The sequence below is a fragment of the Oryza brachyantha genome, chromosome 6 (assembly GCF_000231095.2).
Source record: "Oryza brachyantha chromosome 6, ObraRS2, whole genome shotgun sequence".
NCBI classification, from domain to species: domain Eukaryota; kingdom Viridiplantae; phylum Streptophyta; class Magnoliopsida; order Poales; family Poaceae; genus Oryza; species Oryza brachyantha.
In genome coordinates, this window is record NC_023168.2 from 5,006,734 (window position 1) to 5,017,088 (window position 10,355).

Below are 10,355 nucleotides of genomic sequence, written 5' to 3' on the forward strand. Positions count from 1 at the left end.
TTCACTACACTTTAAAATACTACCATGGCTAGTGTACTACTGCTCTGAAATAGGAGTGTGAGATTGTATGAAGTTTCAAGCAGTGGCCAGCTCTGTCCGAGCTGCCGTTTCCCGCTGCGCCTTGCCGATGTCAACGTGCTCCGACAAGATCGCCCTGAACTCGCCGCCGCCGAGCGTCTCCTTCTCCATGAGCACGTCGACCAGCTGGTCGATGGCGGCGCGGTTCCGCCTGACGTGCGCCTTGGCCACCTCGTAGGCCTCGTCGACGATGGCCTTCACGGCCCTGTCCACGTCGGCGGCGAGCTTCTCGGACATGGAGTTCCTCGCCAGCATCCGCAGCACCACGTCGCCGCTCTGCGCCGCGGGCTCCGCGAGCGCCCACGGCCCGATCTCCGACATGCCGAACGCCGTCACCATCTGCCGCGCCACCTGCGTCACCTGCTGCAGGTCCCCCGCCGCGCCGGTCGTCACCTCCGGCTCGCCGAAGATCACCTCCTCCGCGGCGCGCCCGCCGAGCCCGCCCACGATCCTCGCGAAGAGCTGCTGCCTCGACACCAGCGCCGGGTCCTCGCCGGGGAGGAACCACGTGAGCCCCCGCGCCTGCCCCCGCGGGATCAGCGTCACCTTCTGGACCTCGTCGTGCCCCGGTGTCAGCGTCCTGCACGTCGGAGTGAGCGTTCGTCCTCGCCGTGAGATGGGAAGGAAACGGGGTGAGAGGAGAGGGGGGAGAATGGGGAGGTGTACTTACGCGCAGACGGCGTGGCCGATCTCGTGGTAGGCGACGAGCATCTTGCTCTTGCCGTCGGTCATGCTGGTGCCCTCGAGGCCGGCGACGATGCGGTCGATGGAGTCGTCGATCTCATTGACGGTGATGCGGTCCTTGCCGCGGCGGCCGGCGAGGATGGCGGCCTCGTTCATGAGGTTGGCGAGGTCGGCGCCGCTGAACCCGGGGGTGCGCATGGCGACCACGCCGAGGGACACGTCGGGGTCGAGGCGCTTGTTGGCGCTGTGCACCCGGAGGATCTCCTCCCGGCCGCGCACGTCAGGGAGGGCGACGGACACCTGCCGGTCGAAGCGGCCCGGGCGGAGCAGCGCGGCGTCGAGGATCTCCGGCCGGTTGGTGGCCGCGATCACGATGACGCCGCTGTCTCCGCCGAACCCGTCCATCTCGGTGAGCAGCTGGTTCAGCGTCTGCTCCCTCTCGTCGTTCCCGCCTCCGATGCCCGTGCCGCGCTGCCGCCCGACGGCGTCGATCTCGTCGATGAAGACGAGGCACGGCGCGTTGGCCTTGGCCTTGTTGAACAGGTCGCGCACCCGCGACGCGCCAACGCCGATGAACATCTCGATGAACTCCGAGCCGGACAGCGAGAAGAAGGGGACACCAGCCTCCCCGGCGATCGCCCTCGCCAGCAGCGTCTTCCCCGTCCCCGGCGGCCCGACCAGCAGCACGCCCTTGGGGATCCTCGCCCCGATCGCCGTGAACTTCTCCGGGAACCTCAAGAACTGCACGATCTCCTGGAAGTCCTGCTTCGCCTCGTCCACGCCGGCGACGTCGTCGAACGTGATGCCGGTGTTGGGCTCCACCTGGAACTTGGCCTTGGACTTGCCGAGCCCGAACGGCAGATTAGGCCCGCCGCCGCCGGGGTTGTTCATGGTCGCCGACCGCCACAAGAGCGAGGCGATGAAGAGGAGAGGGAATCCGAAGTTGACGAGGAGGTCCAGCAGCATCAGCCCGCCGTTGGGCTCCACCGGATGCGCCGCGAAGTCGACTCCCTTCTCCCGGAGCTTCCGGACCAGCTCGGCGGGGAGCCCCGGGAGCTGCACCTTGACGCGGTGCACCCTCGACAGCGACGCCTGGTCGTCCACCTCGGCGACGGCCACCGTCCCGTTCTCGAAGAAGTCCACCTTCTTGACCGCGCCGGCGTTGAGGTACTCCAGGAACCTTGAGTACGACATCCTGTTCGACGTCACCTCCTCCGGCGCCAGCGCCGGCCCCTCAGCCCGAGCCTGCCTCGCCGCCGGCAAGCCGATCCCGAGCCCGAGGCCGGCCGTGGCCGACTGCAGCAGCCGCCTCCTGCTCAGTCCGGCGGCGTCCGACGACGATTTCGTCGCGGTCTTTGCAGGCAGCGACGGCCGCTTCTCCTTGCCGACGCCGCCGCCGCCGCCCTGCGCCGTGCAGATCGGCAGCCGGCTCGCCGTCGTCGTCAGCGACATGGCTGAAGTGGACCCGTCACTCAGGCAACTCAAATTACTTCTCGCGCACCGATCACAACTGAGCAAACTCTTCCCAGTCGTAGCTTCCAGCTCTGTAGGATTTTGGAGGGAACTGTACGACGATTCCCGGTTTAAATAGAGGAGCTTCCAGCTCTGGATTTTCTGTTGAATGTTTGGCATACGAAGGTACAAAACCAAACGGCATATTTATAAACATATTTATAAATGACAAATAATAAACAGCATCAAAAGATGTGGGAAATTCGTAGAGATTCGCAACGTGGCAAGTCGTCACTCTTGCTTGATCATCCAGGCCCTGAAAACTGTTCGGTTCGGTTCGGTTCATCGCTGGGTTTCGTGAGGATTTCTCCGGCAGCTTCGTGTCGAATTTGTCGTCACGCATGGCATGGCCTGGCCTGGTTGTGCTTCTGGTAGCATCTGGAGAAAAACGTTACGGATAAATTCTGCGAAATCCGGAGGGCCACCAATTGGGTGGCTCTCGCGCGCGCGGTCGCTGGCCCCCGCTCGTGTAGTCGAAGCTGGTAAGCTCTAGCGGCATCTCCGTCCGGCCGTTTTTGTTGTCGCCCGCCGCCGTGCCGCACATGTGGGTGGGCTCGCCACGCCCACGATCAGACCGCAATTCTGACGTTACATCCTTTTAAAAAACTTATTTTATAAATAGATTCTTAAAAAAAATTATTGTAATATTTTTGACCGTGCCAATGTCATTGGCGCCGTCGTTGTATAGAACGGCTCTAATAACATTGGCGTCTTTCTCTAAGTGATAATGTTATGTTATGTTCATGCGGCGGAAAGACGATGTCCTATGCAACGACGGCACCAATGACATTGACGTAGTCAAAAATGTCCATTTGTGCAATAAGTTTTTTTAGGATCTATCTATAAAATAAGTTTTTTAAAACGACCAAAATTTCAAAATTCCAGCACGATCGGACCTGTTTTGGTACTAAGGTTGAGATGTGCAACTTGGGTTTGGTTTGTTACTTTTTTTTTCTATTTTTTCAGAGGAAGATTTTAGGGTTATTTTGGTTCAATTATAAAATTGATCTTACATGATTAGTCATTATAACAGTGTTACTCAAACATTTTGGTTTGGTATGAAATTTTAGCAATGCCTTTGGCTATAAGCTAAATAAAACTATCAAACTATGATTTGGCTTGTTTTAGCTTTGAACCGAATATTGGCGGTGACAAAATTTGTTATACACACATATTGGTAAACTAAACCAGCCCTTAGAGTTATCGAACGTTGGTAATGGATTACTGGAGATAAATTTGGATACTGTTTAGATTATAGTAAAGAATTTTGATGGGTTTATTTTGGAAACAAGATGTGTAATAGAAACCGACCCGAAATCACCATTGGTAGCCAAAATGTGAAAGCAAATGATATAAGATGAGATGTAAACTTGATAACGACATGAGACAATATTTGTTAAGAAAGTTTAGTGAATAACTATATTTGGGAGAACTGATTGCAGTCGCTCCTCCTTGGTCCAACAAAATTATAGTGTACATTTACAACACAAATTCGCATCTCTATTTAAAAGAGCATACGATGGAGCTTGATTTTATCAATACCTTAATATATGTTATAAATTCAACTAATTTATAATTTATATATTCCTCGTAAACTCTAACAAATTGAGCAACCACATAATACTGTAGAAGTGAAGGCGGCACGTGTGATACATTGTGGCCACTGAACTGGATTTCGTGTCGTTTTGCTACCTGTTGCTGCAACTTTGATAAATTTCACTGGGTTGGTTTGGTTTGAGTCCAAAATTACAGTTACCAAAACATGCCCATAACAAAATTTGTCACTATCAATATTTAGTTTGAGGCTAAACTAAACCAAATCATAGTCTCATAGTTATATTTTGCTTCTAGCCAAAGGTATTGCCAAAATTTAGCATCAAACCAAATGTTTGAATAACACCGTTATGATAACAAAGTTTTGATAAGACCAATTTTCATCCTAAACCAAACTGTCCCGAAGGTTCCATGGATTTTTATCATCGTCGTCCGTTTATTTTGGTTTTTGTAGATTGCTTCAGTTAACATACCTGGGCCAAACAGCAATTGGCCCGGCTGCGATGTCTGGAGCAGCTGAGGCTCAGTAGTGGCAGTTCTGGGCTTGAAAATTATGGCCAGGCTACTCAAAAGGCTTAATAGCTCGATTCAACTGTTGGGCCAAGTGCAGAGTTTATTAGTTACAGGGAGAGAAAAAAACCAATTGAGATGACCTCCACGCAAGGCCACTCCTTGCGTGGCCATGGGTTTGTTGCATGTCACACTTTCACGAATTGAACTAAATCAAAGTCAGAAATCAACTGGAAGTTCTTTTTTATTCTTTAAAACTTATAAAAAATAATACACCATCCATTTCATATTACCCCCTCTAGTTTATTTTATAGGCTTTTATAGTTCTTGAAAAGTATCTTGAGATACTAAAAATTTTAGTGTAGGTACCAAAATTTTACACTTAAAAAATATGGTACATCAATATGGTACATCAAGATATATTTTAAAAGATATTAAAAAAGCTCTTATTTTATAGATAACATCGTTAAATTTTTGGCACATGTTTAACTATTCGTCGGATTGAAAAAATATGTATAACTATATAAAACCATAAGCTATGCTTAAAGTAACTTAAGCAATAGATTAAATCATGATAAAAATACTAATTGTGTATGTTTTTAATAAGATAAATAGTTAAATGTGTGTATAAAAATCAACGATGTTATCAATTAAAACTAGATGGAGTATATGACACTTTAGGCTTGTCCTAAGTTAAAACTATTAAGTTTGACCAGGTTTACGAAAAGATATAGTAATATTTTCAACACAAAATCGATATACTATAAAATATTCAATGATGAATTTAAGAAAAATATTTTGTGTTGTACATGTTAATATATTTTTTCCATAAATTTTGATAAACACAAAATGACTTATAATATAAAACAAAGAAGTTAATTAAAATTCATTTTAAAACTAAATATTTTGGTCACCTCATTGCTGATTGAAAACCCATCGTGGAAACAACATTGCACAGTACACACCCATCTTGACTTGACATAGTAAAACACCGTTGCCCCTTCCTGATTAGAGATGTTATTACAGCACTTGCCAATTTGCCATACTATTGCTCACGGTTTATGTAAAGAAAACAGAAGTGTTTTTCACGTGAGATCATTTTTTTTTTGAAAATACCCTCTGTTTCAGAGTCCAAAATGTTTTCACTTTATCAAAAACATAGTAATGTTTTTAATGTATTCTAAATCCACTTTTAGGGTTGACAACGGGACATATTAGGGACAAGTTTGGCAAAAACGGCTCCAACCTTGACCGGAGCCCTGTGGGTGGACAACGAGGGAACGACGCTGCAACGAGCATGGAGGCAGCGGCTGGCGATGACGAAAGCTACGCCAGCGACGGGCATAGAGCCGATGAACAGCACGGGCTGTGGTAGAGAGGAGTGGCGCCAGCAGAGAGGTCAAGAGATGATGCCGAGATGGGAACTGCGGGTCGGCGGCGGTAGCGAGAGAAGAGGAGAGAACGGAGATTGAAAAACTAGAGTTATGGTTTATATATGCTTTAGCAATAAAAGGGGCGGATGGATGATGTCATAGACTTATAGTAATTGGACTAGTAGTGTCACCCATGATAGATTAAGAGGAATACTGATGAAAATCCATTGATGTCAGCTGACACCACCATCACAAGAGTGATTCCATCCCTGATAATATAGTCTATTGGACTAAATTTATAATGTGCTATTATATTTTAGGGTCCTACAGGAAGCTCGCGGGGAAAACTTTTGCCCATCATGACCCATTGGGGCAGGTCCTGGGGATCGGATGGCGGCCCCGGTGAAAAAATTGCCATCCCTACCACCGGAGGCGGAGCTACGCACTTCCTGTTCACTTTGAACCGCAAATTCCTCGCTTCCTCTCCAGGCTGGAGGTACCATGACTTCCTCCAGGGACTTTTCAGATCGATGGCGTCCCTGACCCGGTTCTTCATCTCGAGCGAATCAAAAACGCATTCTCCCATCGTTATCTTGCATATGGCTACCCAATTCTACCAATTTAAAACTCGAGGTTTGACCGCGAATTCTCTTCTTAATTCTACCACGAAATACCCGCGACTATTTAAATGATGCTACTACTCACGAAAAGCAATGCCGTTGCAAGCTGGTCGTATATGTTATCGAAACAGGAAAAGAAGAGACCAAATTTGACAAGTAAAGAGTAAGAAAGCCTTGGCAATGGAAATTAGTGCCCCCCCAGTTCTTGACCAGAAATTGCGTTTCTAAATTGGGCGCACTTGGATCCCTAAGATATTTTAACTGTCAGTGGAAATTTCAAATTTTCAATGTCCTTATTGTTCTGAAGAAAAATGATTGGAAAAAGGCATGCATGGTTTTTGCGTTGAATTCTGTCACTTGCCATTGGGCATCATCAAGGCAAGCACGTTAGCGTCTGGTTATTAATTCGTTAACTATCTGAATCTGAGTTCTGTACTGAGGCAGCAATAATCTGCAATTAGTAGCAGCTATAAGACCCTAATTAGGCCTTGTTTAGTTTGCAAAACATCACATCAGATATACAAACACACGTTTGAAGTATTAAACTTTGTCTAATTATAAAATAAATTATAGATTCCACCAAGAAGCTACGAGACGAATCTTTTGAACCTAATTAATCTGTCATTAGCACATATAGGTACTGTAGCACTTATGGCTAATCACGTACTAATTAGTTTCAAAAGATTCGTCTTACGATTTCCTTTATAACTGTGTAATTAGTTTTAATGTTCATGTATATTTAACGCTCTATTTAGATGTCTAAAAATTAGATGTGATGTTTTTGGAACTAATCAGGGCCTTAAACTTGTGGACGTCGATCTCTGGTGACGAAAGAGCAGTTGATCCTGATCCCTTGACTTTATATGCATGCTCATCCCTATCAATAAACATTTATGCGCGCTTAAAAAGGAAAATAATGCAACTGATACGTTACATTTGGCATACAGTGGTTCATTGAAAACTGTCCGGCTGACTAAGTATAATAGCAGGCTATAAACAGGCTAAATGCTGATATAAAGGAGAAAGTGGAGGAGAGAAGAAGCGTGCTATAAGCTTATAGCCAGCTTGGATAAAAAACCATGAAACTTAGGAGAGAGACATGTGAGTCTTACATTAATGATGAATAACTAACTAGTATATGAGTGGGATAAGAGAAGACTATAGAGAGTCTTATAGTCAGCTTGTTTGTTATATTATTAGTCTTGCTCTAAGACCGCGTTCGGCATCTCCTCCTATTTATCCAGATTTCCTTATTTTTTATGCGCACGATTTCTGAACAGCTAAACGGTATATTTTTTCTGAAAATTTTCTATAGTACAGTTGCCTTTTAAAAATCACATTAATCTATTTTCTAATTTTTCTAGTTAATAATTAATTAATTATGTACTAATCTATTACTATGGTTTTTGGTTTTTGTGCTGGATAAATTATCCTATACCGAACGCAACGCAACCTAAGGCACACCGGTTTTCGGGACAAATGTGTCGACATCAGTCGATGGTAAGCACCAATTAATTTGTCCTCGTAAAGAAACCAATTTGTCAATTTCATGACAAGGAGTTGAAATTGACAAATATAAGGACAAACTATATGTTCAGTGAAGGAGATGAACGGAATTGGACCGTCCTGCCCTTAAACATAATTCACTATCAAATAGGCAATCCAACTGGCAAGTGTCCCGCTGCTAGTCCTTTCTCCCTACAGCATCACTATGCTCCGGTTTTTGAAAGCACGTTTGGTGCAGCTACCAGTGCACTGGCAGTTCTCTTTTTCGTTTTTTTATGAGTGTGGAGATTGCATACTTGCATCATACGTTGACATCTTTAGAATATCCACATCAGTTCTACCGTTTTCCTTCATGAAATAGACCTCGAGTCTGGGCCCTGTTGTCCACTGATCGATCTAACACCAGCAACCAACTAATGTGATGCTTATAGCTCATCCTATATTCCTTTCTCTCCACCAATTACGCGCGCGCAGAAGAAAAAAATTATCTTTGTAATGAAATATAAAAAAAAATGAAGGACAAACTGTCTTTGATATATATCTTTACAATATAAACTTGTATGGATAAACTTATATACATAGGGTTATATTTAACTGGTTGTATGTCGTATCTCCAGAGAGATGCATGTCATAAGTGAAGATGTTTTTATACAAGTTTTAGACTCTAAAACTTCTTAGAGTAATAACTCTACTACATGTTGATCAGTGTGGATGGTTATTGATAAATAGAAAGAGTATTTACAAGGACGTGTATGGTCACAAGATGACACGTAGTCTAAGGGCACACAAAGATTACACCATCCACAATGGAGATTACTGCAAAGGATATTTTGTACTTCAAGCCTTGGTTATTTATATCTCAGCCCTTGTAATATTTAATATTATTGAATCGATTGAAACTTTAACATTTTAAACATTAGGGATAACAAAAAAGATCTACATGTATGCCCTTAATACCGCTAGCCGACCTGAATTCGAAGCCTCACTTCTACCTATTTAATTGATATTAGGTCCTTCCATAATATCCAAGTTTATGTCCTTAATACCTAGAGGGTCCTGTTAGTCCCTCAACTTCTCTATATTTTTGTCCCCACGCAAATTTCTCCATCTCCCTAGTCTATGTCGCACTTTTATCTCTCCTCCCACAGCAGCATGGACTCGGTAGATCTAGACATGGGCTTGCCAAATCTAGCCATAGACGACGTAATGAGAGTCAATGGTGTAGCGTCAGCAGCGAACGATGATTACCTTGATAGTGACGGTGCAACTTAGCAATACGGGCTTGTCAGATCCAATTCTAACTACAATTCGTTAGATCTGGTAATGGGCAACCTGACATGAGTGTTTGGTGCGACATCCGACTTGTCCAGCCCATGACCTCAAGCTTTGGCTTCACCATTCCATGGCGGGCTGAGCCGCCGAGGCAATCGTGGTCTCTGTAGGCTTTGTGCAGACTCGTGAGACCACTGTTCTAACTAACACGATGGCACACCTCTAGAATCTCTTCGGAACACAAAAAATTTATAGGATTTTCAAACGAAACAATTCAATTCTGTCTATTTTCATTTAAAAATTCTTTAACCTGATGAGTCCCTCGACATGAAGGCTTGAAGTCACTGCGCTCAATGGAGCGTTGGCCATGGCCTAAATAACCCTAGAATTAACCCTAGTATTAACCTTTGGAAAAGGATTTTAAAGTCAAGTAAAGTAAAAGCGCGCGTCGCTTTGCTTTGTGACGACTAAACGATGGACCAGTTCCCACCAAAAGACCAGGCCTGCAAGGCAACTCGGAATTAACTAGCTGGGTCTCGGCCTGGCTAACCGAGAAAGAGACGCAGCAACATCGATCGCTGCATGGCAAGCCGCGCCAACCTGATCGCACCTACGACGTCGCATGTCTTCACGTACGTACCCGATCAGGTTGCGACTCCCGCTGCTAGGCGCTAGCTGCACCGGAAGAAATTCCTCGCGTCTGTGTGCAACACGTGTGTCGCGCTTCGGTACTTCACTTGGCAGCACGCAAGGAAGCGCACGACTCGGAAAAGAAGGGCACGCGAGCCATCACGCGCGTGCGCACGGCTCGAGGTGAAGGGAAAAAAAAAAGCAAGGGAAATCCCATCCTTCGTGTTAGTTCCAAAAACATAACATGGACATGGACAGAAATAAATATACATGAACATTAAAACTAATTATATAATTATGAGAGAATCGTGAGATAAATCTTTTGAACCTAATTAATACATAATTATTCATAAGTACTACAGTAATCAATATGTGCTATTAACGGATTAATTAGATTCAAAAGATTCGTCTCGTGGTTTACAGGCGGAATCTAATTTTTTTATAATTAGACTATGTTTAATACTTCAAATATGTGACCATACGCGCCGATATGACTTCTCTTCCAAATTTTTTTTTCAACTGAACAAGACCTTAGTTAACATTAATTAATAGATAAAAGTCTAGGTTCGACTCATAAGTTGACTTAGTTATGCTCGTTAATGAGTTATATCTAATT

At 45.1% G+C, this 10,355-nt stretch overlaps 1 protein-coding gene across 1 annotated transcript; it reads right to left on the minus strand.

The window, feature by feature from the left end:
- LOC102706486 (ATP-dependent zinc metalloprotease FTSH 6, chloroplastic) lies at positions 1-2,394 on the minus strand. The gene is made up of 2 exons (XM_015838517.2): positions 749-2,394; positions 1-658 (listed from the first exon to the last, which is right to left on the minus strand). Exons 1-2 carry the CDS (start codon positions 2,392-2,394, stop codon positions 76-78), a joined length of 2,229 nt encoding a protein of 742 aa, XP_015694003.2. The 3' UTR covers positions 1-75.
- Between the last annotated feature and the right edge of the window lie 7,961 nt (positions 2,395-10,355).